The sequence below is a fragment of the Corapipo altera genome, unplaced genomic scaffold (assembly GCF_003945725.1).
Source record: "Corapipo altera isolate COAL_440 unplaced genomic scaffold, ASM394572v1 61286, whole genome shotgun sequence".
NCBI lineage: Eukaryota > Metazoa > Chordata > Aves > Passeriformes > Pipridae > Corapipo > Corapipo altera.
Window position 1 is genome coordinate 5,044,377 of NW_020884907.1, and position 27,894 is coordinate 5,072,270.

The 27,894-nt window shown below is 42.0% G+C and overlaps 1 protein-coding gene across 4 annotated transcripts in view; it reads left to right on the top strand.

Moving 5' to 3' along the window:
* The window catches only part of TRIM36 (tripartite motif containing 36), a 31,709-nt gene extending 7,802 nt beyond the window's left edge, over positions 1 to 23,907 (top strand). Inside the window, exons 1-10 of one of the 4 annotated variants that reach the window (XM_027652617.1) lie at positions 957 to 1,008; positions 2,005 to 2,239; positions 10,519 to 10,844; positions 13,594 to 13,740; positions 14,798 to 14,893; positions 15,797 to 16,050; positions 16,698 to 16,822; positions 17,361 to 17,654; positions 17,942 to 18,239; positions 22,348 to 23,907. In XM_027652617.1, the coding sequence (XP_027508418.1) occupies positions 982 to 1,008; positions 2,005 to 2,239; positions 10,519 to 10,844; positions 13,594 to 13,740; positions 14,798 to 14,893; positions 15,797 to 16,050; positions 16,698 to 16,822; positions 17,361 to 17,654; positions 17,942 to 18,239; positions 22,348 to 22,702 (2,157 nt within the window). In that variant the 5' untranslated portion in view covers positions 957 to 981 and the 3' untranslated portion in view covers positions 22,703 to 23,907. Of the gene's footprint in view, positions 1 to 956; positions 1,009 to 2,004; positions 2,240 to 10,518; positions 10,845 to 13,593; positions 13,741 to 14,797; positions 14,894 to 15,796; positions 16,051 to 16,697; positions 16,823 to 17,360; positions 17,655 to 17,941; positions 18,240 to 18,450; positions 18,506 to 22,347 lie in introns of those variants that run through there. The other 3 variants (XM_027652615.1, XM_027652618.1, XM_027652619.1) reach the window with 3 other exon arrangements.
* The last annotated feature ends 3,987 nt before the right edge of the window (positions 23,908 to 27,894 follow it).

Consider the following 27,894-nt stretch of genomic DNA (forward strand, 5'->3'; position numbering starts at 1 on the left):
ATGGTAAACTCACTGTGGCCTTTCAATACTTCGGCGGCTTATGAAAAAGAGAGAGAGTGAGTTTTTAAGTGGGCAGAGAGTGTAAAAAGGGGAATGACTTCAAACTTAAAGATAACAGGTTTAGATTTGATACTAGGAAGAAATTCTTCAGTAGTGGTGAGGTGGTGAGGCACTGGCATAGGTTGTGCGGAGAAGCTGTAGATGCCCCCTCCCTGGAAGTGTTCAAGGCCAGGTTGAATGGGGGGGCTGAGCAACCTGGTCTAGTGGAAGTTATCCCTGCCCATAGCGGAGGGCTGGAGTGAGATGATCAGGAAGAGAGGACACGGTCTTAAGCTGTACCAAGGAAGGATTAGGCTGGACATTAGGAAGAATTTCTTCTCACAAGGGGTGATTAGACATTGGAATGGGCTGCCCAGGGAGATGGCAGAGTCACTGTCCCTGGAGATGTTTAATAAAAGACTAGATATGTCACTTTGTGCCATGTTCTGGCTGATATAGTGTTCACTCATAGGTTGGAGTCTATGATCTCAGAGGTCTTTTCCAAACTAATTGATTCTGTGCTCTTTAAGGTCCCTTGCAACCGAAAGCGTTCTACGGCTCATTGATTCCTTGACACGGGCACCAAGGGAGGCTATCAAGGGCAGGGGCTGAGCGGGAGAGCACTCGATACTCCTGGCCGCCGGGACGGGCGGCATTTCCGGTGCCGCTCGGCGAAAGATAAGAACCAAAACAATAGCCACGAAACCGGCGGCTCCCGCGGGGACCGGAGCGACGGGAGCGGCTGGACAGCTCCGCTCTGCGGCGGCTGCCGCGGGCGCGGCCGCCCCGCCCCGCCCGCGCTGCCCCGCGCCCGAGCCGCGCCCGCTCCTCGCTCGCCATTTTGCGCCGGGCGCTGCCGTGGGCGCTCTCCGTCCGCGTCCCGGCCGCCCGCCCGGGCTGACGGAGCCCGCCGGAGCCGGCGGCGGAGGAGGAGGCACCGGAATGGAGGGCGATCGTCCGGAGAGCGCGGTGAGCTCGGGGGGAACCGGCGGAGCGCGGCCGCCGGGGCGGGGTGCGTCGTCCCTCCGCTTGAGGTGCGGGGGGCTGGAGGTTGTCTGTCTGTCCGTCTGTCCGTCCTCATGGGTGTGCGCCGACAGCTTCGTGCCCGCCCAGCTGGGAGCGGCGCCGGCGGCAGCCCCGCGGAGCTGGGACGGCGCGCAGGGCTCGCTCGGAGCCCTTCCGACGGGGCGCGGGGGAAGCGCTCCCGGGAGAAGCGCTCCCGGGGGAAGCGGTCCCGCAGGGAGCCCGGGCGGAGCGGCGGCGGCCCTGGCGCGGGGAGCGGCGCTGGGCTGGGCTGGCGGTGCCTGCACCCGCTGACACCTGATGCTTAGCGGGGCGCGGGGCCAAGGGGAACCGTGGGGGCCACGGAATTACTGAAGAGCTGCACCTATCCACGAGCGGATCTTTGTGCGGCAGATAAGGACGTAAATAAACGCATAAGCAAATAAATAAATGATGTTCCACACTCAGAACTATAATCCTAATAGTTGCGGCCCTTAAATGTGAATTACACGTGAGGAAAGCCTGTTGTTTAACCAGTACTGAGTATCTGACACTTAGTATCATTTCTTTTTTTTTTTCTCCCTTCCTGGAAAGCGAGCAAGCAAGCTAAACATATGGACTCCTATTGTTAAGAAGTATGGTTGCACTCATTCCACTAGGTCCTTGAGTGGAATTAAGACTACTCCCCTCCTTTCCTCCCCTGCAATGCAGACATGACCTAAAGATGAACTGAGTTTGCCTAGTGGCAGTGCTCACTTGAGTTGAAATGAACACTGTCAGTGCTTTCATAAATGTTAATTGAGATTTGTTTGCATTTTTAGCCAGAGAAGTGCCTCAAACCAGATAAAACTGGGTGAATTTATTCTACAGAGATGGAATTTTGGTGACAGAGCAGTGCCATAAATCTTAATGGCTCATGTTTTCCTGCGCTTACACTTGTTTCTCCCTCTTTCTATCATGAAGGTTGCCATTAAGGGTATCGAAAGAGAGCTTATCTGCCCAGCATGCAAGGAGTTGTTTACCCATCCACTGATCCTTCCATGCCAGCACAATGTCTGTCACAAATGTGTGAAAGAAATACTTTTTGCATTTGAAGACTCTTTTGCTGATGGAGGCTCTGAATCCTCTAATCAGAGTAGCCCTCGAATCAGAATCTCTGCTTCTAGCATGGACAGAATTGACAGGATTAGTAGATCAGGTATGTAAGAATTTGTGCATGTTTTCCTAATTTTATTAGTGTACTGGCTTAAGATGACTGGTATCTGCATTGGTAAAATGGCTTCTCATTACTCCTGCTGCGGTTCGAGAGATGACTTAGGGATAGTGCAAGTCTTGTTCATTTTGTGTCAATAACAATGGGAATATTTTTAAGGACAATGTGCTCTGTTTCATATAGATTTGTCTTTGTGGCATCCTGTAAATCTTTATAACCATTGTGTTTGTTTTTTTCTGTAATTCAGTTACACTGAAATACAATAGCATCATGTTCAGTAGCATAGAGATGTAGATTTCAGCGATTTTATTGCCTGTCAATAGCACGGTTGAGGTGGTTCTCTTGTGTTTCAGCCAGTCTCAGTGCAGTAGTTCTGACTTCCTTCTGAGCTTGTAAAGAGACTTTGCAAGTTTTAGTTTTGTCCTGCTGATATGATTTGAAGCTGACTCCCTGCCAAGTCTCCAAACCTTAGCACAAGAAGTCCCCCTTCCCCCCAAACCTCAGGGAGAAGAGGGAAAAAACAACCAAGAAAACCGAAACAAGAGAGAGGCAGCTAAAGCAATATATATAAATATATTTACACTTATGTTACAGTTATATACAATTGAAATATATATATATAATTTCACAAGGGAAAGGAAAGGGGGAAGGGAAAAGGAACAAAACCAAAATAAAATATATATATATATCCCGATTAGTAGCTCAATATCTAGCAACTAAAAGAATTGGCTCAAAAACTATCTTACTACTCTCCTTGGGACAACAGAGAGTCACACTGGAACGACTGCCAGCAACCTCCGTCTCCCAAGGTCGACAAGGCCTTACCAGGCCTCGCTCCCCAACACAACAGACTCAACAGCAGGAAACCTGCACCTCCAAGCCACCAGAAGGAAAGAGAGCGAAGGCCTTTCCTCCTTTCTTCTTATAGTCTGATTTACATAAAAATCTTAGGGAATACTGGGTAAATCTGGGCCCTTCCTTGGTTACAAACTGGTCACCAAGGAAGGCCTAGACCAAACTACCACACCTGCCCACTTCATTATGCTTACAGTAAATAATTTTCCATTGATTATGATTACTACACAGTTGCAGATTTGGAGGACAGATCGCTTTCAGTGTGGTCTGCTCAAAGCTTTAAAGAGCACTTAGCTATAGGACTCCTCATGCTCTTTGTGGTATCATATTAGAAAGATTCTTACAGCTGTCTGCGTAATTCACAGATGAGTTGATCTTTTCTTACAGAGACACATTGAAAGTGCTTTGTGCATGCTGTACTTCTTGAAAGAAACCTCATCTTGGCTTTTAGGCTTTCTTCTGACATAATTATCCATTTAAAACCACACTCCTTGGTGCTTTGGAAGAGTCACCAACAAGGCAAACTCTAAAGCTCTGTCTTGCATTTCCTGTTACTAAAGTATCAGCGGAGAGGCACGGCCAGATTACTCAGAGACCAATTTGATCAGCAAAATGTCCAATTTTTTATTTAAATGAGTTAACTCTTATGCAGTTTAGTTTGTTCTGGGTACATGCTCACAACTAGGCGATTGGATAGCTCAGTCTTTGCACGCGTCCCATGCTTTCAGTTTATTGGACCTAGTGCCCTATCCACACGGCCTGAAATCATACTTGGCATGCAAAGTCCCTTCTATTGATCTGCCTTTAGGAGTTTTCCCGAGATCTACAGGTGTCTCATTATCTCCAGTTTCTTAAGGCTTTCTTACTGTAAACATACTATTTTCACATACCTTATAATTATAAACGCACAGCTAACAAGTATAAACATTGCATATTTTCACACAGCTTATAAGTGTAAACATTACACCTCTTGCAACTTCTAAAGTCATGTCAAGCAAGGCCTACAAAATGCAGGAAAAATTGTTCAGAGAAATCTCTCTGGTCCAGCCACACTAAAGTTCATCCTCCCCAGTATTCACAGTTCAAATGTGCAATTTCACCCGCTTCTTTTAAACAATTAATGAGTTGTTAGTACCGGTACTCCTTCAAATCAGTTTGATAAGCAAAAAGCCAGTTCTTGGTATTCCCCCCTGCCACTTTCAGACTGCCCTGAGATACATGCACACAAGTTGTTGCAGGAGTTGTAATCTTTAAATCCGCAGTAGTCTACCACTGTCCCAGCAAACTGATGGGAAGATATCTCCTCATCTGACCTGCTACTAGAGGGGTGGTTGCTTTCCAGAAGAGTTGTTGGATGAGTAGCAAGAGAGGGTTGAGACTTGGACATAATGGGTTTGCCCCCAAAGAGCGTTGGGCAGATGCACATCACAGGAAAATTATCATCTCAAACAGTTCAAATTTGCAAAATGAAAAGCATATGGAAATGGGAGCTTTAAAGAATACATTTGTAAATTCAGGTTATAGTATCTTCACTTGTAATGTTACAGGCATTATAGCTTCATTGCTGTATGGGGTGTGGGATTTGCTCTCAGACCAGTTTGCTACTGGTAATGGTGAACCAGCTTGCAATTTACATCTGCACGTTTGTCATCTTGCACCTGAGGTACTCATAGTGTGCATTGCCTTGCTTAATTTGTTTTGTGATCCATAGGAGAATTTGTAATAGAATACCTCCATAGTAGAGAAAATGTTCTAGAAAACATCCAAAGTATGGTCTCACATGTATAACTTCTGGTAGGCTTTTGCAGAGCATATCACTGTCAAGACATCAGTGGCACATTTGAAAATGGATATGACATTTTCTCCCCACTGTGTGTTTTTTCTTTTTTATTTTTTTTTCCACTTAGGGAATCCCTGTTGTCTCCGTAAGGAATATACTCTATTTTTAAAATAGATTTGGCATTTAAATTCTTGAAATTCTAGGAGGAATGGTTCATATTCTGTATTTGTTGTGCACACACAGCTTGCATTTACAAATATAGTTTATCTTAATGTGAAAAGGATGGAACTGGTAGAACTGTATTTTTCACATGGAGTGCGTGTGCTGCTTAAAATCTAGTGCGTTGGTTTAAAAACACTCCTGTTTATATTATATTTAAAATAATTTTTAGTTTAAAAAATCAAGTTGCATGTAAAATGAAGGATATTTCTTATTGCTAATTCATTTTCTGTAATGTTACTGTAATTACAATGTTAATGTAATTAAAGCATGTAATGTGTTTATGTTGACACTTGTGCAGCACTGATGGGTAATGCAGAAACTGAATGTTTGAAATATCTCTCCCTGTGCCCCTCCCCCCCAATCTCTTCTTTCTCCCTTTTTCCATTCTGCTTAAATACTAGAGTTGTTTCATGTGCTAGGAAACTAAACATTCTTGCCTTTCAGCCTTGCAGAAGTTTAACAGCCACAGGAGATAAAGTAGTTGATGCTTTTCGTTTGAACCATTGTAAACCAATGGTATATCTTGTCTTTTGGTGTCTAAACAGCTCTCTGTTCATTGTTTGCAGCCTCACAGAGGAGGTCTTTTGGGTGGAGAGGTAGAATTGCTTCACTTCTTGTGTTGGCTACAGATAGTCTAGCATTTAGATTTCGAGTTAAATATTGTTGGTTAGCATATAGCTTTTTGTCAGTGGTCAAGTCCACAAAAAAACTTTTTCAGTGAGCAAAGGTATAGCAAAGAAGTTCTATAAGGACAGCTTTTCATTCTGTGTAACATTGATTTAAAGGTCAACTGGACTGGAATTCAGTTAAGAGTTGCATTATATTTTTTCCTTGTGTGTGTGTGTGACTGAATATACATTGATGGATGCAAAAATGCACACAAAACACGAGTAGTCACCACACCACCTCCCCCACCCTTTTTATTAATTACTTTTTAATTTTCATGAGTTTACGTGCTCAAGTTTTAGTGAAACTGCTGTCTTACTGGTAGTGAAGTGTAATTATTAGACTGATCTTCCTAACCTTTAAAGGTCATGTTTGGCCATCACTTTTAAATGGAAGGTATTGCTGGTTCTTCATTGTATCTGAGCCTGCTCAATTTGATAAAGAAGCAGACTGAAATTTACTCCGTGTTAATATGAGTAGATAGTTCTGGATCTGAAAATTTTGCACAGCACATGAATATACAAGGGAAGCTAAACATTTTAAACTTCCAGAATTGTAATGTTTGGTGTGCTTAATGAATGAAACAGTTAGATTGAAGGATAGCCAGTGTTTTGAGTACATCTCACTTCCAAAAGTCAGCTCGTCTACGCGACTCAGCCACTGTGTGGACTTGTTAACATTAATACTGGTTTTTTTTTTTTAATGTGATGCTCTGTCAAAAACAGGAAAAAAATCCCTCAACTCCATATTGCGACAGTATTTGCAGGCACATGAGCAATCCATAGGAATATGTAAGATGCTCCAAGAAAACTCCAAGAAAGATGTGAGCTAAACACAAATCTGAACTTCACTCTCAGTGGAGGACAAAGCAGCTAATCACAAGAGGAAGTTTAAAGTGCCTCAATTGAAGTGAAAGTGTCATAAAACAAAAATACCATATGATACCATCAGAGCTCTTGGAGAGCTATCCTTATCTACTCTTTCTGCAGAAAGCACCCTTGTTTTGTGAAAAATTAAGGTATCTGAAAGTAACAGTTTAGAGCTACTGACTTCTCTCATGGTTTGTTGGGTTTTTTTTTGTTCCTCAAAGTTCATCCAAAAGCATTAACTGACTTAGGGAGGGTGGTAATATACAGTTATATTATAAACCTCCCAACCTTTTAAAAGAATCCAGTTGACTTTTAAAATCTTATTTTTTTTTAAACTCTCACGCATTTAATGTCCATGTCTTCCACAACCATAGAATTCTGGTAATACTGTTTACTTGGAAAACACAATTTTATCTTTAAGATGTCTTATCCCTTTGCTAACCATTCACTGCAGCTTGGACTTTTCAGTTCCTTGGGAAGAGGACATTTGAACATTGCCTTTAAAAGACATACCTAAGATTGCTCTTTGACTTGAGTCTTTGGTCTTTGCAATCTATATGGTAATATTTGTGAGTTTGCAATCTAAGCATGAGCATATGTTGTGATAATTTTTTTGTTACCGATTGAGCAACTTACTGCAAGTGGAGCAATCTGTTTACAAACCACAGTGGAAAATTTCTTGTGATGATTCCTAATATTTTACAAAAATATGTCACAAAATACATATTTTTTTGTTGTAACCTGAATTGGCAAAGTGTAAAAGAGAATATGGGGAGGACCTAAGTTTCACTGAGCTCATATCTGGCATGTCTACAAGATCCAGGGGTTGTGCTGCTCTGTTCCATGTGGTTTTTTGTTTATTTTGTTGTTTTTTTTTTTGTGTATAAGTAGAATTTTGTTTTAGCAGATTGGACACAAGACAGATAGGAAAGATAGTGCTCAAAGTAATTTATTACTTAATCAGTGCTTTTTTTTAAAAAAAATACGAGTGTAGAAACCCTTTAAACAGAAAGCAGACTAATTCTTACGGCATAATAATATTTTAAGACTTGCTAGGCAGAAAGAGAATGTTTCCTTTCTTTTGAGTAATAAAGTGCCAGAGCACTCCAAGGAGCTTAGCAAGTAAACTTTGGGGATTTAAAACAGGAAAAAAAAAAAACAATTTAGACCCTCAGAGTGCTATCAATGGAAAGGGATGAGACATCTACACATGCATGGGACTTCCCTGATACTGGATTGCTTTCCATAAGCAGTGTCACCAGTCTTTGCAGAGCATGGCTCATGATGGCAGTCTCATTTTGGTCCACCATGGACAGAATAAAAGGTCTCCATAGGGATGAATATGAATTTCAGATTGTATTTTTAAACTTGACCACTGCACCATGTTTGTTTTTTTTTCTTATCTTGCTTAGTCATTGTTTGCTCTCTGCTATAGCATATGTACCACAACAATGTATGATTTTCTTAGTTTCAGCAAAAGTTTCAGATCCTTTTTTGTAGCTGTTCTCTGCATGACACTGCATGCAAAGTCATCTTTTTGTTTAGGCCATTGTAGAATTCTGTGTAGAAGATCTCTCTCTGTGTTCCTGTGTGCATTGCTAGCTTGGAGCATACATTGGAAATACAGTCTGTGTTTCACTGTTGTTACTGTGCCTTGCATGCCTGTGTTGCTGTGTATGCCAAGTTACAGGTACTGAAGGATGTGCAGTTTGGGTAATTAATTCACTTCAAGTAAGTACTGAAAAAAAATAAAATTAGTAAAAAAATCTCAGCTTCCCTTAGCAAGGCAGTTATACACCTGTGCCTCGTGTTACCCATCCTGTTACGTAATGCAGTCTAGTTGTTCTGCTCAGAACCTGCAGAAAGCACGAGACCAGCTGAGTTCGAGACTGTCAGTTAGTACACACTTATGCTCTGTTTGTGGCTTCTTAGCTGACAATCATGCATAACTACCATGGGTCAAATTTCAAAGATACTTAAAGGAACTAATTCCTTATGGGAGTGTTGGTTTGGTGTTTTCTTGAGGAGACTGGAAAGGGCATGATAGGAATGGAGGTTTTGAATTGTTAGGTGAAACATCAGCAGGAGAACAGCACAAGGCAAGTGTCTTGGGTAACATCAAAGGACACTTCAGAAAGAAATAAAACATCAGCATTTCTAATGAGAAAATACTGACTAAATACAGTGGAGAACAAATTTCCCTTTCAGAAGAAGAACTAGTTTCAACACTAAGAATTCACCTTAAAGTCATACCTCCATTTACAAATTTGTTAGTGACCTGGTTTCGGCTGGAATAGAGTTAATTATAACTGGAGTGCAACAATAATAAAAAAAATTAGTAATGAGAGAGAGCAATAAAACCCAAGAGAAGCAAGTGATGCACAATGCAGTTGTTCATCCACTGACAGGTGCCCAGCGTGTTTCAGAGCAGCAATCCACCCCTCCTGGCTGAATCCCCCTAGTCTATATACTGGACACGACGTTCTATGGTACGGAATATCCTTTTGGCCAGTTCAGGTCAGCTGTCCTGGCTGTTTTCCCTCCTGGCTTCTTGTGCACCTGCTCACTGGTGGAGCATGATAAAAATGAAAATTTCTTGATTTAGGGCAAACTCTACTTAGCAACAACTGAAATATCAGTGTGTTTGCAACATTATTGTCATACTGAATCCGAAACACAGCACTGTACCATCTGCTAAGAAGAAAGTTGTCTCTAACCCAGCTGAAACCAGAACAGTTAGTTAAACCAATATGCAGTGATCTCAAAGGGGTCTTAAAACAATGTACCAGCTACAAAAGATGGAGTTTTTTTGTTTTTTTGTATGGAGAAGCTGGAAGAATACAAGTTAATCCTAAAGACTGGTTTAGCCTGCTCCTAAATTACATAAAGGATTCTTTCTGATAGTTGCGTCCTGTGCATTCATGAGTGAGACATGGGATGCACTCCCTGTCTGATAACCTCAACAACATTACCTTGTAAATAGCCTTTGAGTCTGTGTGAGCCATCCCCCGGACAGACTCCAAAGGCTCCTTAGGTCTGTGGCTTTTCTTGAACCTGTGATTTTATTTTGGAGAGAGAAGAAATTCGGGTGTAGCTGTTTGGTAGCAGTGCATCTGCTCGGCATCTTTTCCTTTTGAAATTAGTAAAGATGGATGTACCCTGTGTAGCAGTGGAGATCTGTGGTTTCTCAGTTCAGGGTAGAGGAATCTCTCAGACATAAATACCTGAGGACCCTCTGTGGTGTGCTGGGCTTATTTAGCAGCCATCCTTTATCAAGGCCTTTTAACAAGCATCAAGTCAGCCTCTGTATTTTTTGCCAAAATGATTTGACTGGCATGTCATACTGTTCTCTTGTTCCCCTCTTTTTATGATATCTCTTGGGATGAGCAAGATAAATTTGACTAAGCCAAAAGCAAACTTCAGGGAACTCAAAGTTGGCTATATTTTTCTGGGAATAACTAGTTTTGCTCTGGGAATAAGCATCTTTCACTTCAATATGCTACAAAGCTGTTGCTCTCTATATGGGCAGTCAACCTAAAAACCAACTGGCTTCCACAATGTTTTGTGTTTAGTGTTTCAAAACACTCCAACTTAAGTGCATCCAAAACTAGATGAAGAAGATAGGATTGGAATAGCTAAATTTATTTTAACATAGTATTACATTTTCGAGGAGTAATGTCCCTTGGAGTCAGACATTACACTACCTTGTCATGATAATTGTATTCTCTTTGGCTTGGCAAACTGCATATGAATTGGTGTTGTACTAGTTTGGACAATGTGTTACAGTAGTTTGGTTCATACCCGTATGTCTTTTAAAATCTAAACCAGTTCTGTTTATGCTGCTTTTAAATTGGAATTTGGTGTCTACACAGGCAGAAAACGCAATTCACTGACTCCTAGATCGACTCTGTTTCCTTGTCCGGGTTGCCAGCGGGATATTGACCTTGGAGAACGTGGCATCAATGGGTTATTTCGCAACTTTACTTTGGAAACAATTGTGGAAAGGTACAGACAGGCAGCCAGGGCAGCCATTGCTATTATGTGTGATTTCTGCAAACCTCCGCCTCAGGAGTCTACAAAGAGCTGCATGGACTGCAGTGCAAGCTATTGCAATGAATGTTTCAAAATACACCATCCTTGGGGAACTCTGAAAGCCCAGCATGAATATGTAGGACCAACCACCAACTTCAGACCCAAGGTAAGTATACCATATCTTACAGAATTTGGGTTGCAGAAGAGCATCTAAAATGGCACTGCCATAGAGAGGATGTGTGGTAAACTTAAAACACCAAAACACCTGGCCTTCTCCATGCCCCCTTAAGGCACATTCCCCTTGGATGCTTTGTGCCTGATCCATCTTGAAGTATCTTCTTTCTCTCCTTTCTAGATCTAGAAGAGAAAAATGTAATGGCAAATTTTCTGGTTTACACACTGCTGCTGCTGTTGCTGCATTCAAAGCAGAGTGATTGCAAAGAGCTGTTACATTTGCTTCTCCTTCTAAGTGTAGTGCAGTACGTGGCAGTGCCTTATTGAATTCAAGTTGCACAACAGGAGAAACTGTCACAGATACCATCTCTCTAACAAAGGACCACAATAGGTCTTAATGTCCCAGCACATGCTTTGTGCCTCTGGCTGGTGACCTTGCTGGAGGTCCCACAGATAACAGAAATGCTGATGGTCAAGGAGTCCTGATTAATTTTGATTAAATTAAGTAAATTCGATTAATATGCAGTGTGTAAGAAGGTCTTGACTTCATAGTGTACCTTCCTTCTGAGACTGGAGCTTCATATGCTTTCAAATGTGCTAGCACATACATTGTATGAAATGTCCCTTTATGGGATAAATGAGAAAGGTGAAAGTTTCCATGCTGTCTTCTAGCTCTTGCTTTAAAATGCTGTTACAGCTCCTTAAAATCTTTGCTTCTACAGTATCTAAATCCTCACAGCTGCAACATTGCTACTTGAAAATGCCAGAGACATCTTGTGATCCTTAGGTATTCTTAAAGGTACCAGATGATCTTATACTACATGCAGACTGAATGTGGGATTGAAAATCAGTAGTTGAATTTTGTTAAAGCAAAGCAAAGGGGGAAGAAGTGGTTTAGATTGTTCTGACATGGATGTATTGACTATGTCTGTGCATGTGAGGTTTAGCTCTTTTAGGTATATGTGAAGAACAGGGGGAAAGAAAGAAGAAAAACATAGTATAAGTAAATCAACTATAGATAGGTCTACTTTGTGGGAAAGCTTCTCAACATCAGTAAACTGATCTTTACTTTGCTCCTATTGAGACTTCTTTGAGGAATGTTTGAGTTTTATATAAAGAAAGAACAGTGCATTTTTCATTGCCCTGCATTCTGAAGACCTGAGCTGAAAGCATAGTTGTTGGTTTCCCAAACAATGTTGACAGTTGTCACTTTAATTTACCAGCAGACTGGAGAGCACTTTGCAGTGTGTGTGGTGTGGATGGGAGAAGAACATACTGGGCTGATTGTTCTTGAGTTTTGAGAGAACTAGACAAGGTAGTCTGCTGATCTCTGCTGTCTCTAGCTCTCAGGCTGTAATTCTTGCTTATTTGAGGAGATGAATAAAAATACATGTTTTCTGTTAGGTGTGGTTATATGCTGCTGTGGAAAAATTACTTCCACAGACTAACTGAATGACTGTAGTTTTTGGAGATGTCTGCCTGCACAACTGATTTTCCTGGCAGTTTTCTTTTTTTTTTTCCTTTTTTTGTTTTTCCTTCCAAATCCAGTAGTCAATGAAAACAGGATTGCTTATTGCATATTTGGCTTAATGATAGTCTCAATGTACCAAGGCACTAGTGAGACTGGTGTCTTTGGGCTTTTCACCATACCCTAAGATAACATTTGAGGTTTGAAAGTTGGTTTCAGAGATGGTCTGCAGTTTAGCTTGTTTTGTCTATATTTGTGCTACTCACAGTTTTCTATTTTTGTGCCCTTTCCTGTCCTTTCTGTGTATGGGCATCTTGAAACTGAAAAACTTCTCAAAAGCTATTCTTTGGTAACTTCTACGGAATAGGTGGTCCAAGTGTTGCCTTGTAGTGCTCTGGAATGAGACAAAGCATTGTTTCTTTTTTTAAACCAATACACCTACACACCCGTTTTATATGGTTTTATCTGTTGCTTGAACTTGGAGTTGAGTGGCACATTTTTTTCTCTTTGAGCAGTTATTTCAATGTGTTCAGTTTTTGAAAGATGATTTTTAGTGAACACCAGTTTTTTTGCAATGCTGTTTAAGCTGATCCTGGAATTAGCATCAGTGTGAACAACTTGTAGTTGGAGTCAGACAGAAAGATTGAAACACTGGAGCCTTTTGTCTTTAAAATAATTGTGGCTGGTGGTGATGGTTTACTTTGTTGCTCCAAGACCAGTGACTATGTGGTTTATCATAGTAAATTGTTGCAGTGTTATGTCAGCTCTTGCTTTAAGAAACAGTTCATAGCTGTTTCAAGAGAGGCTGGTGTGAACTTTTTTCAGTTTTTGTTGTTGTTGTTGTTGTTTTGTTTTGTTTGTTTGTTTGTTGGTTTGGGTTGGTTTGGGTTGGGTTTTTTTGTTTTGTTTTGTTCGGGTTTTTTTGGTTTTTTGTTTGTTTGACAGGCTGGGTATGTTATACATTGCATTTACATCTCTGATCAGGAGTGTAGGGAGCTGGAGGTATGCAAACAACTTGGGCAGGGATTAGCAAAAGGGTTGGTTGCCATACGGAGGCTACATGGCATGTTGGGTACACAGACATAGTTAGACGTAAACCTTGTGAAACTATGTGACATTGACAAATACAATATGTGGAAAATAAACTGACTATAAAGAAAATCCACTGATGAAATCTCAGGCTGCTTTGGGTTAATTGCTTTGATGGTTTGTTGAGCACCTCGGTTTTATAAAGTAAATCTGTATTCTTTCTGCTTTTCCCCCCCCTCCACAGATTTTGATGTGTCCAGAACATGAAATGGAGAGGGTAAACATGTACTGTGAAATCTGCAGAAGGCCTGTTTGTCATCTCTGTAAACTGGGTGGATGTCACGCAAACCATAGAGTAACAACCATGAGCACTGCCTACAAAACCCTTAAGGTAAAAGTAAATATCATTGGACCTGGCTTTAAGACCAGGAAGAGTATTGAGCTTCTGGTGTAAGGGCAAACTCCCTCTGGCTGGAAGCCAGGACATGTGTTTAGGAGACCCTGAACTACTCTTGAGGCATGCTGTTGTGCAACATTGGTTAATGTACATATTAGTGTAATGTAGTTCATGTCTTAGAAACTACACTCTGTTTCCTGTGAGGCTTGAAACATAAACCCTTACAAGTGCTTTCACCTAATCTTAGCCAACTGTACAGCAGTACATACAGTGCAAAAAGTTTAAGCAGTTAATACTTTGCAGTCAATTTTTTTTAATATAAATATTCTGGTAGCTTGGGGTAGCCAATATTTCAGAAGCACTTCTGAAAAGTTTGCATCAGAAGTATCTGTTGGGACCTTGAATGTTTCTGAAGTTGCATAGCTGTTAATTTCCTAAACAAAGCACAACAGGGAAAACTTGCAAACACTGCTTTGTTAATAAATGATGATTGCTCCTATTTCCTCCTTTTCCTTTTCTTCCTCCCTTGCTCACAGGAGAGAAAAAAACCAAAAAACAAAACAGACTAGCCTGCCTTGTGCTCTTTGGCCTCCTCAGCAGTTTACAAGGCTTTTTCTGTACAACTGCTAACTCTTGCAGCTAAGGAAGTACAGAGACTCTCATAATACTGTCATTTGATCCACTAATTTTTCTAGCAGATTTTACTACAAACGAGTTAATAACTAACAACTCTTTTCTGTAAGTTTTATTAATGTCCTGAAGCCTCATGTTCCTAACCTAAGAGAGGGTGACTCCTGGGTGGCTGGAGAGGAATGAGCCTGCTGACACTGTTACCTCTTGTCCTTTAAGGCTGTGTCCCCAGTCCTGCTGTCCCTGTGCAGTCACCTCAGGTCACCAAGCAATTCTCCACAGGGTTGCTGCTCATAACTGGTTGTAGGCTGTTGTCCTTGTGGCTATGTAAATTGAGCACTAGCTTGATGACCTGCCTGTGCTGGTTGTCACTTTGTGATGGATACCCTTATTCTGCCATCTTGCTGTTTTATTTCAACAGGAGAAGCTTTCAAAAGATATCGAATACCTCATCAGTAAGGAAAGCCAGGTGAAAGCTCACATCACACAGCTGGATCTGCTGCTGAAAGAAACAGAGGTAAGAGTGGCTTGCAGGTTGTCTGGAGATGCCCCTTAGAGACACAGCAAGGATTCAAAACTGTTTTCAGTGAAGTGTTGCAAACTTTGGGTTTTTTCAGTTAAGTAGTAAAGCAGTTTCTGAACAAACTGTGTTAGCAGTGAGGTGAGACCTAACCCTGTCAGTGTGGGAAATAGGGAAGCAGACAGAGGAAAGGTAATTTTTGTGTACCTCTGTAAATTTAAATAAAACAAAGCTTAATTGATACCTTAACCAAAGGCAGGTGCGTTGGACTTATGGCACTTGTGTATTAACAGTGCTGCACCATTTAGACTGCCTGTTTGCCTTGAGGAGGTCAGAATTAAGGGCAAAATCTCCCTGCAGGAGAGTCGCAGCTGGAACCTCACACACAAGCTGAAAAACACAAAAAAGAAGTTGGAGTAGCTCCTGTGTATCTTGATTACAGATTGCCTCTGTGCTTTGCAGTTCCTTTTATTGAGGGCAGTAGTCAGAAAGGACATTACAGTTCAGAGGGTATATATGAGAAACTCGGCTGGATCTCAGTTCAGAGTTATTGGGGAAGGTGGAAGAGCACATAGCTCTTGTGCATGAGGACTTCAGAGACTGACCTGTTTTTAAGTGCTTTTTCATGAGCTGTTTTGACAAATGTAATGTAGAACTCAAGACATAATCAGAGGAATACCTTCCTGCTCTTCATTCTCTGTGTTAAGATAGTAAATGCTGACTAGCTTGGGTGCGGTGCTGATCTCATTTTCAGTGCTAAAGAGCATAACAAAGCTCATTAGTGTTGTCTGTGAAATGGATGATTAGATCACTATGATATCTTGAACAAACTTAAGTATGTTTCTGTACAGAGCCACAGTGCTGTGAAATGTGTCTAAAATGTCTTTTGTTTGCTCCTAGTGCAACAGTGAAAGAGCTAAACAAGAAGCATCTCAGAGCTTTGAGAAATTATATCATGTTCTGGAAGAGAAGAAATCTGCAGCTCTTAGGGCAATTGAAACTTCTAAGAATATAAGGCTGGAAAAATTGCAAACGCAGGTGGAAGAATATCAAGGGCTCCTGGAAAATAATGGCCTTGTAGGATATGCTCAAGAAGTGCTTAAAGAAACTGATCCCTCTTGTTTTGTTCAAACAGCAAAACAACTTCATGTCAGGTATCTTAAAATATATTGTGTTTGAGATACAGGTACTGTTCCAGGACTTCCGTGCAGTTGTGTTCTTTTGGCAGCTGCTAGCAAAGTACTGAACACAGTACCTTACACTTCAGAGGCTCAGAAAATGGTCCTGGTACTGTTCAGTCGAAATTGCTACAGTAGAGTGTGCATTAGGAAACAATACACAGGAGAGTAAGAACTGTGTCCTGCAACAGTGCCTAACCCTGTTCAGTGGGACTGCAGTGGAAGGGTAGTCTGTTCGGCTCCCTGACAAATTCGTTTGCTCAGAGATTGTATCAGGTACTTGCAAGTTAATCTAGCAGGTTTCTTCTGTCTTTAAGCTCTTTGATATTTATGTTCTTTACTAGCCCTTCACATCTATGTTGTTCTTTGAACATAATGCTCCAAATTGTTTAAATGCTTTCCCACCTGAACAATTACCTGTGCGTTATGTTTACACTGATGTACAAAAGGCCTTTAAATTTTGCATTTGAATTCTGTCTAGAGAGACAAAAATTTCTGGGAGACATCAGTAAGTACATGAAAGTGGAACTTTTTTTTAAGCACAAACTAGCATTTTTACTTTAAGGAATGCCTACTTGAATTCCCTTTTCTCTCTTCTGCTATTCTGATGCTTCTGTTTTCAGAATCCAAAAAGCTACTGAATCTCTGAAGACCTTTAGGCCAGCAGCTGAAACTACTTTTGAAGACTTTGTGGTGGACATTGCTAAGCAAGAAGACATCCTTGGTGACTTGTCCTTCCATTCCAATGGTAAATTTTGAGGGCATCAAGTCTTTCTCAAGTTATGGCTTTAAGGGCTTCTCTGGGGAAAGGCAAAACTTACACAGGGCAGCAGTTGCAGAGCTCAGTCTTGTGATGTGACTTGCATTGTCCCTTCTGTGTCTATAATCCTGAAAACATTACCTGGCAGCAGTGTTATCTTCAGCTTTCATAAGGAAGCTAAGATGCCATTGGATTCAGTACCAGTTTACACTTATTTCCAAAATATTGTAGTTACATCATACTTGGTCTACCTAGAAGCTTCTTATTGCATGACAGAAAATAATAGGTTTAATACATTTATTTTTTGGCTGCCAGAAATAAAGGCTTGAGCCTTTCAAAGTAGAAACAAAAATTAAGAGATTTACTTAAGTGCATGAACAGAAAACCACCCTCATCTGCTCTCTTTAACTGAACGAGTCAGATGCACTCCTTACACAGGGCTATAACCGCTCAACAAAGGGGTTGGATGGTTAATTCTAAAACAAAGTATATCTAAATTTGAGTGTTTTTTTCTCATTTATTTCAGGTCTAGAAATACCAGAAATCAATGAAGAGCAGAGCAGAATGTACAACCAAGCTCTGATCAGTTGGGAATGCCCTGGGAAGACAGACTCAGCTGACATCTATGTTCTTGAGTATCATAAGCTTAATAGAGAAGAGGAGAATGTGACATGGCAGAAGACTGAAGTTTGTGGCAAGAGCAAAGTAGTGTCTGATCTAGATGATGACAGCAGCTATGCCTTTAGAGTTCGAGGATATAAAGGGTCCATCTGTAGCCCTTGGAGCCGAGAAGTTATTTTGCGTACACCTCCAGCTCCAGGTATTGGGTTTTCTTATGTGGTGATTCTGTGTCTGTCAGTGTTAAGAGCTGTAAGTATTTTCCAGTAGCTCCCAGATGTCCACTACATGGTTACCAGTTGCATAAATGTTTAGAAGCACTATTAAAAGTTAAGTAGGTAACATACAGAGACTGGTTGCTTGCATGACATTCCTGGTAGCGTTTAAAAGTGAGAAATTCTAATGCCAGTGTGACTTATAATGTAGTTTATAAGCACAGAAGGCCAAATAGTTAACTAAGCAGAATTTTTTTGGGATACTGTTTTTCAGTTTTCAGTTTTCTTTTTGATGACAAATGTGGGTACAACAGTGAACACCTCCAGCTGAACCCAAGAAGAACCTCTGTGGAAAGTAGGGCTGGATTTCCTTTACTGCTGGGATCTGAGCGCCTGCAGGTTGGATGCTACACAACCCTGGATTACATCATTGGTGACACTGGGATTGCCAAAGGAAAGCACTTCTGGGCCTTTCGGGTGGAAGCCTATTCATACCTGGTAAAAGTGGGAGTTGTTCCTAGCAACAAGATACAGAAATTGTTCCACAGTACCCATGATGTGACCAGCCCAAGGTAAATTGCAGACTCTGCTTAATGTATACTCTATATAAGGAGATGGCTGTTTAAAAAGTAAATTAAGGGCAAGTCTGGTCTCAGTATGCAAGGTGAGCCTAACCAGCGAAAAGTGGTTTGAAGAACATGGTATAAGCAGGTTGTCCTGTTCATCCCTACTGTTAACAGGAAGATGTTCTCATATCCAGAGTCCTATTTTGTTTCTTTTTAGGAAAGAAGTCAGATTCCTCTAGATGTAAAGGTATGTCAGTTAAAGCAAGAAGGTTAAAAAAAAAAGCGAAAGTTGTAAGTTGGAAGCAACGCTTAATTATCAGTGGTAAGCCTCTGCCTTAATTCCCTTAGGGAATCCCCTTTACTGGATTTGGCAGCCATTCAGAGGTACAATGTTCACTGTGCATATTTGCATATTTTTGCAGTAACTTGCGTCACAGTGGATTCCAAGTCACTGGCTTATCTCAGGCTGTGTGCTTACATACAGTACTGGAGTGCTACAGTACTAAGCACAAGCCAAAGTACAGTGGGCAAACTAATAAAAAGATATCCATCTCTCAATTACATTGTAGTAAACCTGGATATGTGTAGGAACTGCAGGCTGGGAGGCTATCTCCTGGGGACTCTTTTTCAGAAATTTAACAAATATATTGGCTTCCACCTATGTAGCACACTGGAAGTGTGTCAACTCAATCTTGAGCTGATTAAAGTCGGAGCATTTTTGCAAAGTGAAAAATTAGATCCAGATTTCTTGATTTCTTTTTCCTTATCAACACATGTATCTGCAAAACTTTAGCCAACACATATCCAACTGCCGCTCAAAGCCCCCGAAACTGAAACCCCTGGAATCCCTAGGTAAGGATTGCCTGCACTGAAAAATGTGTGCTTTTCTGGTATGTCTTTCTTGGACAGAGGTTGGGGGAAAAACATGTAGACTGAGCAAATATGGCTAGGACCTTTTCCAGTAACCACATGGGAAGTGGTCCAGAAAAGCCTTCAGACAGAGTACTTAAAAAAAAGCCCCAAAAATTAAACCACTAAGCCACTATCTTTTGTTGTGAATTTTAAAGACGCTGTAATATAGCAGCAGTATGGAAAACTCACTGGACATCATCTTATCTGTAAGAATTAGTCATTTTTGCTAAATTACTTCTCAAGTTAACTAATTTACTATACCTATAGGTTCATTAATGATTGCCCAGCAAAACTACATTTAGACACATCCGCTCCTTAGTAAAGCCTTTTGTGGTCTTGTCCTTATTAGAGTTTATTATTTGAAGTGGCCCAAGTGAGTGTTCTCCACCTACTAAATGTGTCTTCCTTCCTGGCTTAGGTGTGTATCACTGGTGTAAGCAATGCCTGGTGGGAGGAGTCCTGTGACTGGTGTACCACCTTGGATGGTTGCAGGCTCTTCAGGAGGGACAGGCAGGGCAGGCGAGGCAGTGAGGTGGTGTTGTGTGTAATGGAGGGGCTGGAATGTATGGAGCTTGCAGTTGGTGATGGCACAATTGAGAACCTCTGGGCAAGGATTAAGGGACAAACAAAGTAGGTGTCATCCTGGGAGTCTACTACCGGCCACCCAGCAAAGATGATGAACTGATGAATTATTCTTTAAGGAACCAGGGGACATATCTCCATCAACTGCACTTGTCCTTATGGGGAACTTCACCTTGCCAGATGTTAATAGGGAGCATCACACAGCTGGCACAAACAGGTCCAGAAGACTCCTAAAACACATGGGTGATAACTTTATGGTACAGGTACTAAGGGAGCTGACTAAGAAAGGTGCCCTCCTTGATTTGTTCTTTTTTAGCAGCGAGAATCTCATGAATGAATTGGTGATTGGTAGCTCTCTTGGCCACAGCAACCACAAAGTAATTGAGCTTAAAATCTCTGTTGTCAGGAGGAAAAGTGCCAGCAAAGCTTCAACTCTGGACAGGAAGAGAACAGACTTCAGGCTGCTCAGGGAACTAGTGAGTAAGGTCCTCTGGGAAAATGCTATTGAAGATGCTGATCATTTTTTAAGCACCATCTGCTAAGGGCAGAGGACCAGGCAATTCCAAAATTTCAGAAGTCAAGCAGGCAAGGCAGAAGGCTGACTTGGCTGAGCAGGGATCTTCTAGACTTAAGGCAAAAAAAGAAAGTAAGACCAATGAAAGCAAGGTTGGGCATCATGGGAGAAATACAGAGCTACCATTCGCTACTGTAGGGAGAAAATTCATGTGGCCAAAGTCCAACTGGAGTTGAAGCTGGCCAATATTGTGGGGGATAATAAAATGAGGGGGTTTTTTTTAAAAAAATTAATAGCCAAAGTCAGTCAGAAATAACATTGGCCCATTACAAGATGGGGATGGTTACCTCACTAACAGGGGCATAGACAAGGCAGAGGTGTTTAGTGCTTTATTCACCTCAGTTTTCAACACCAGGGTGATGGGCTCTAGGGGTCCCAGAACTCTTGAGGACTATGACTGTGAGAATGATCAACTCCCAGCCAACCCCAAACTTGTGCAGGATTTTCTGTTCCACCTGAATCTCTATAAGTCTGTGAGGCTTGAGGGGATTCACCTTTAGGGTACTGAGTGGGTTGGTGTCATTGTGAGATCTCGCTAGTGTCAATGGTCTTTAGAGGTCTCAGTCAACTGGAAGCTGTTAAATGTTCTGGTTTTTGAGAAGGGCAGGAAGGATGAATCTGGTAGCTACGGGCCTGTCAATCTCACTTCAGTGACTGGTAAAATTATGGAGAGGATTATTCTGGGAATTACTGAACAAGACCTGAAGGACAGTGCAGTCATCAGTCACAGCCAGCTCAGGTTCAGCAGGGGGAAGTCCTTCTTGAAAAACTTACTTTCCTTTCATGACAAAGGTAACCCACCTAGCTGACCAAGGGAAGCCACTTGTTGTAATCTCTTTGTATTTCAGTAAAGCTTTTGATACTGCTTCTCCCAGGATCCTTCTGGGATCACCCAGTGCACTGCTGCATAAATAAATTGTGTGTTGGGTGAGCAACTGGTTCATGGATTGGGCACAAAGAGTTTTAGTGAATGGGGTAGCATCAGGCTGGTGACTGATTACTAGTGAGGTTCCACAGGGCTCTCTCCTCGGCCCAGTTCTCTTCAATATCTTCTCAAATGGATGCAGGACTCAAAGGTACATTAAGTAAGTTTGTTGCTGATACTAAATTGGGAGAAGATGTTTACTCCTTAAAGGCCCTGCAGAGAGATCTCGACGAATTAGAGGACTGGACAATCACCAACCCTATGAAGGTTAAGAAAGATGTGCTGAATTCTAAGCCTGGGAGGGGGGAACCCTGGATACATGGACAGACTGGGGAATGAGATGCTGGAAAGCAGTGCCATGGAAAGGGGCCTGGGGGTCCTGATCAACAACAAGTTGAATCGGAGTCAGCAGTGCCCCGGCAACCAGGAGGGCCATCCGTGTCCTGGGGGGCATCAGGCAAACCATCACCAGCTGGTTAAGGGACAGGATTGTCCCTCTCTGCTCTGCACTGCTGTGGTGTTGCCTTGAGTCCTGTGTGCAGTTTTGGGCACCGTAATACAAAAAAGACACTAAGTTGTTAGCATCCAAAGGAGGGCTATGATGATGTTGAAGTGTCTAGAAGTGAAGCTGTATGAGGAGCGTCTGAGGTCATTTGGCTTGTTCAGCCTGGGGAACAGGAGACTGAGGCGAAGCGGAGGGACAGGTACAAATCTTTTCTTCCTGGTGACCAGCGACAGCACCCACGGGAACGGCATAATGCTGTGTTGGGAGGTTTAGGCAGGATATTAGGATAAGGTTTTTCACCCAGAGGGTGGTCAGGCGGTGGAACAGGCTTCCCAGGGAAGTGGTCACAGCACCAAGCCTGACAGAGTTCAAGAAGTGTTTGGACAATGCTCTCAGGCACATGATTTGATTATTGGGGTTGTCCTGGGCAGGGCCAGGAGTCAGACTTTGATGATCCTTGTGGGTCCCTTCAAACTCAGGGTATTCTATGATTCTCTGATATTCTTTGAGGTTTTTTTGGGTGATCGTGTGGTGTTTCCTTTTTTACAAACATGTTTTCTCCAGTTCACATCGCTTCAGAATTTGACAAATGCACATGGTTGTTTTTCTGTTCCAGATACGAGCAAGACAGTGGTCATGACAGTGGGAGTGAAGATGCCTTCTTTGACTCATCACAGCCTTGCACACTGGTCACTTTAGGCATGAAGAAGTTCTTTATCCCCACTACACCTGCTGCTCTCAAGGATCCAGCAAGCAGAATCCTTCCCCTGCCATCATGCCTGGGCATTTGCCTTGACTGTGACAGAGGCAGGGTAGGGTTTTATGATGCAGGCCGTATGAAATGCCTTTATGAGTGCGAGGTGGATTGCTCTGGCATAATGTACCCAGCATTTGCTTTAATGGGTGGTGCTGCAGTTCATCTTGAGGAAGCTGCCACAGCAAAGTACAGGGAGTACAATGACGACATCTAGTGCAGTGATATCTCTTCCCATTGCTCTTCTGAGATGGAAAATGAAAGCAGAAGAATTCTGCCTTAGTTTTCAGTCCTGATTAATTATATTCTACCTACGTGTTGCTCACAAGCCTATGGCCCATGTTTTTTTGAGATAAACGGTCCAGGCACTTTCCGCACTAAAGGAATTCTCCTGCCTTTCTTGTGATCTGTGCAATGCTGTCCTCCACAGATTTTTTTTTTCTGGGGGAAGCAGAGAAGAAGTTTGACTAGCAACCAAAATTTGCTCTTCAGGACTAGCAACCAAAACTTACTCTTCAGGGGTAGAAATCTGCCTTTTATTTAACTTAAATCCTTACATAGTCAGTTTTGTATTTAATGAAGTCAAAGCTGACAGTGAGTGATTGCTATTCTTCTTTTAAGAAATCTACCTGAATGCCTCTGAGGGGTCAAATGTTTTCCTGTTAACCCCTGAGCACCAGTTGGGCCTTTCAGCACAAAATAGCATTCTGAAAAATGCAATATAAACCAGGAAGAAATCAGAAATCAGAAATGCCGTTGAACATTTAAGTTATACTTGGAAAGAGGAGGGTAAACTTGAATATGATTGCATGTTGTATACCTTTAATGTGATTGTAAGCTAAAACTCAAGTTCTGACACATGGTGTCGTATAGTTGGTGGCATAATGGTAGGTTTTTTACTCTTCCATGCTTTTACTATAAGCTATTTAAAATAAAGTGCAATTTAACCTTAAAAGTTAGAATTTGGAGTAAAAAATCAGAAGTGTTTGCATTTGTGAATAATAGTACCTGGTATTTAAGCAAAACCAAGGGGGTTATTGACATGAGTAATCATACATGAACTTGAAAAAAAAATCAGGTATTTCTTTTAACACTCACTCTTATAGGTTAATTTTTTTATCTAGTAGCAGCTTCGGTTTTTCTTAGTAAGAATGTTAAAAGTGCACTGATTAAGTTTTGAGACCTAATTTCTGCCTTAAAGAATGTCTCCCTTCAACTTTCAGTTCTTGTAATGTTAAAAACTGTATCACACAGTAGTTTTTCCTAGAATCATAGAAACACAGAATAGCTTGGTTTGGAAGGGACCTTTAAAGACTGTCTAGTTCCAATGCTCATGTCATGGCAGGGACACCTTCCACTCGACCAGGTTGCTCAAAGCTATGTCCAACCTGACCTTGAACACTTCCAGGGATGGTGTGGCAGTTTGAGCCACATTAGAAATCCAAAATCCAATTTCAGGCTTCCCCCCACCCCTTCCCACAATTTATCCCAACACCAGAGAGAAACTTTCAGGCCAGAGGCTTCTACCAGGGAAGGGGGAAGTATATACATTTATTTTACACAAATAAATACCATACAAACTAACGGCAACTATATATATATATTACATTTCTGTCAGTCCTTTTAAGCCCCTCCCTTTAACTTTAGTCCAGGAGAAGCCTTTTCAGGTTGCTAAGTAACCAGTCTCTCCCTCGTGGGAGTGTTCAGGGAACCCGAACACTCCCCCCTCACCAAGCTCTAGCTGTTTGTGGAAGTTTTTCCTCCTCACGAAGTCCAAGAAGATAGCTTTGAGTCTTTTCTCCTTGGTCTGCTGTATGATCTCTCTTTCTCAGTCTCATACCTTGGTTCGTAGGCTGCTGCAGTGTAGTTCAGCTTATCAAGTGTCCTCCGAGTCAGTTTTCGGCTGTCCCCGGTCAGCTTCGGTGGGGCAACTCCCGAGCTCTTGGCCCATCTCCAATTTCACCTGGGATTCTTCTCCTGAGCACTGAGCCTCCTCCTCTGGCCCGTCTCTTGGCTCAGCTTCAATGCTGAGCCTCTCCTCCACTTACAGTGGAGGGAAAGAGAAAAAAAGCCCCCCTCCACAGCTTAACTGCAGAAAGGAGGGGGGAGAGGGCTTGGCTGCAAAGCCTGCCTCTCTCCTCTTGCCTCAGGTGCTGTGAGTCGCGTCCCTCACAAACACTCACTCTAAATGCTGCCTCTAACTTTGGCTTGGGCAGAGCTGGGGGGCCGCAGGGCTCCCCTTCCCCCTCGGAGGGGGAAAGAAGGAGCCCAGCCGCCCCCTGGCCTTGTCCACCTACGTGCAGCAGACACCAACAGCAGAACTGCCAACCGCTTCCAGTGCTGTGATATATGATTTTTCAGCAGGAGCGAACAACATGGATGGTGACTGGCTCTCCAGGGAACACTGCCCTGGCACACAATCACCTCTGAGCCCCCAAACTCCCAGGGGGGGGCAATTTCAAACTATGACAGATGGGAAACCACAGCTTCTCTGGGAAACCTTCTCCAGTGTCTTAATACCCTTATTGTTAGAAATTTCTTCCTTATATCCAATCTAAATCTAAGCTCTTTTAGTTCAAAAGCATTGCTCCTCGTCCTGTCTCTACAGGCCTTGGTAAAAAGTCTCTCTCTCTCCCCCTTTCTCCATCTTTCTTTTAAGCCCTTTTTGTACATTGAAAGGCTGTAATAAGGTCTCTCCAGAGCCTTCTCTTCTCCAAGCTGAACAACTCCAGCTCTCTCAACCTGTCTTCACAGGAGAGGTGTTCCAGCCCTCTGACAATTTTTGTGTCTTTCCTCTGCACTGGGAGCCCTAGAGCTGAATGCAGTACTCCAGGTGGGGTCTTGGTAGAACAGGGTGGGAGAATCACCCTGATGGCCACCCAGTAGCCCAGGATACTTCATGTGCTCCAAGCACACATTGCTGGTTCATGGCCAATTTTTCATCCACCAGGATGCTCAAGACCTTTCTGTAGGGCTGCTCTCCATCTCCTAGTCTGTGTTGATACTGGGGATTACCTGGATCCAGGTGCAGGACCTTGTGCTCAGTCTTGGGGAACCTCATGAGATCCACATGAACACTGGTGCGGTGCAGACCCTTGAGGGACACTACTCATTACTGGTTTCCACTTGGGCATTGAGCTATTGACTGTGACTCTTTGGATGTGGCTATCCAACCAATTCCATATCCACTGAACAGTCTATTTAATCAAACCCATATCTTTCAAGTTTAGAGGTAAGAATGTTATGGGGGATCCTATCAAAGCCTTAGAGAAGTCCAGGTATATGATATCTGTCACTCTTCCCTTATCACTGATACAGTCACATGGTCACAGAAGACCACCAGGTGAATCAGGCATGTGAACTCATGTTGGCTGTCCCTGATTACTTTTTTGTCTTCCATAAGTTTTGACTTATCTTCCAGGTGAGTCTGTTACATGATCTTACGGGACATGGAGGTGGACTGCCTCTATTTATAGAAACCTATATATAAAAGAATAGGTTGCTTGCACTGTCAACTTGTGGAAAAGTAAGGATCTAAAGTGAAGGATGTTTCTGATAAATACTTGGTGCTTTCTAATTTGGGGATATGCTTTCTAATTTGGGGATATGCTTTGTAATTTGGGGATAGTGTTTCATCTTGAATGTGTGTGAAGTATGCTTACTAAGTACATGTATACAGCTGTAGAGCTGTGAAATGAGACCTGAAAATCACAATACAGTTAAATGAATGTAGGCCATAATGCAAAATTTTTGTAGGCTTTACTGTCTGAACTGTTGTACTAATCTGATCTGTACAGATCCACCCCTCCCAGTGTTCTCTCTCCTAAGCCTCTGACTGGTGGCCACTGTCAGAAAAACTCGGCAGAAATGTTGTCTGCTCCAAGGTGAGCATGACAGCTCACTTGGGGCTAGAAAGGCCCAGCAAGGGCAACTTCTTGTCTGGGTCTCACCTGCAAGTATTTCTATCTTGGTAAGGCTGTGTGGAAGTGCACTCCCCAGCTTCAGTGTGGGCTTGTGTGAGAAACACTTTCCTGTCCCAGGCAGCAGATGTGAAGCAGGGGATATCTTCTGGAATTTTCTCCTGCAGGAGAAAAGGCAAGTTGTCCCCCACTAGTTATCCTTTAAGTAATTTCTTTTGTGATAGGTGATTATCATCATAGCCTTTCATTTCCATCATTCCTTCTCTTTCATCTTTCCTCTTGCTGGATTGCCCTCTTCTCGTCTTCTGAGGCTGACTGAAGAAGCCCTCCATAAGATACTGTTGCTGTGAGGGATGAAAACATTTTGAGTTTTCCTTTCCATAGCCCTAAAATTGTATTTGCCTTTTTTCATTGATACTAAGCTGATGTTGATGAACCTTCTTCTCCCTTGTTTTCCATGCAATCCTGATGGTTAGTTGTAAACAAGCTTTGCACATAGGGATTTCCCCACCCGGTGTGTTGTTTTGCATTTGTTAATGTTGATAATGCTTGTTTACCTAGTCACAAAGTTCTGAGGGCCTTCTGCAGCTCTTCAATCACTTCTAGACCTGGATGTTCCTGAGTAGCTTCATAGGTAACACAAACATGACCATTTTTTTGTTTGTTTGTTTCCAGGTCTTGGAGTAAATTAAAGTTGTAATGAGACACAGCAAGTCTATCTACTTTTAAAACTTTTCCTTCCTCCCACTTTTTTTACCCTTCAATATTTATTAAACCACAAGTCAAACACTGAAAACTCTTACATATTGATACACTCTGTTGAGTAGGTGACACTTGAGTGCAGCAGTCAAGTAGACCCGGGAGAAGGGATTCTCACTTCAGTAGCTGTGACTTCTCCTATTGTATAATTGGCATTTGTTGGTTCATCTACCAAATGTAACATTGGCTTAAAGCTATATCATAGGGTTGAACTTTCTGATTTCTTGTTTCCAGGCCAAATCTCTTTCCTTAGAGAAAGCTTTCACTTTTGATTCCTCTGTTTCAGAAATTGATCTAAATTTGAGGGTTTATGTCGTGGTTAGCACTCTGCAGTTCCACATTTAGATTCTTTATAAGCATTTGGATCGATATCACCAGGCCTTTTGCTACTTTATGGAAATATTCATAAATGGAACACTCTATCTTAGATATGAAGTCAGTGTCTCAGACTCATTGATTTAAAAAAGGGGATTACTGGTTGAGAATACAGAAGTAAGAAATTAAAAATTTAAGGGTTTTTTTTTCCTACTATAGTTTTAAATTCATTTAGGATGTGTTCTGCTATGCAATTACTTACTCTATGGGACAGAAACTGACGCTACTTTAAACCTTTATCTACCTTTTGATATATTTGTTTGAATTTATCTCATTCTGAGTTTAAAAATTGGTTTGGCTTTTGTTGTTACTTGAATACTTAGTATGCATTCCAGACAGTACTCTTTGGTGCTTA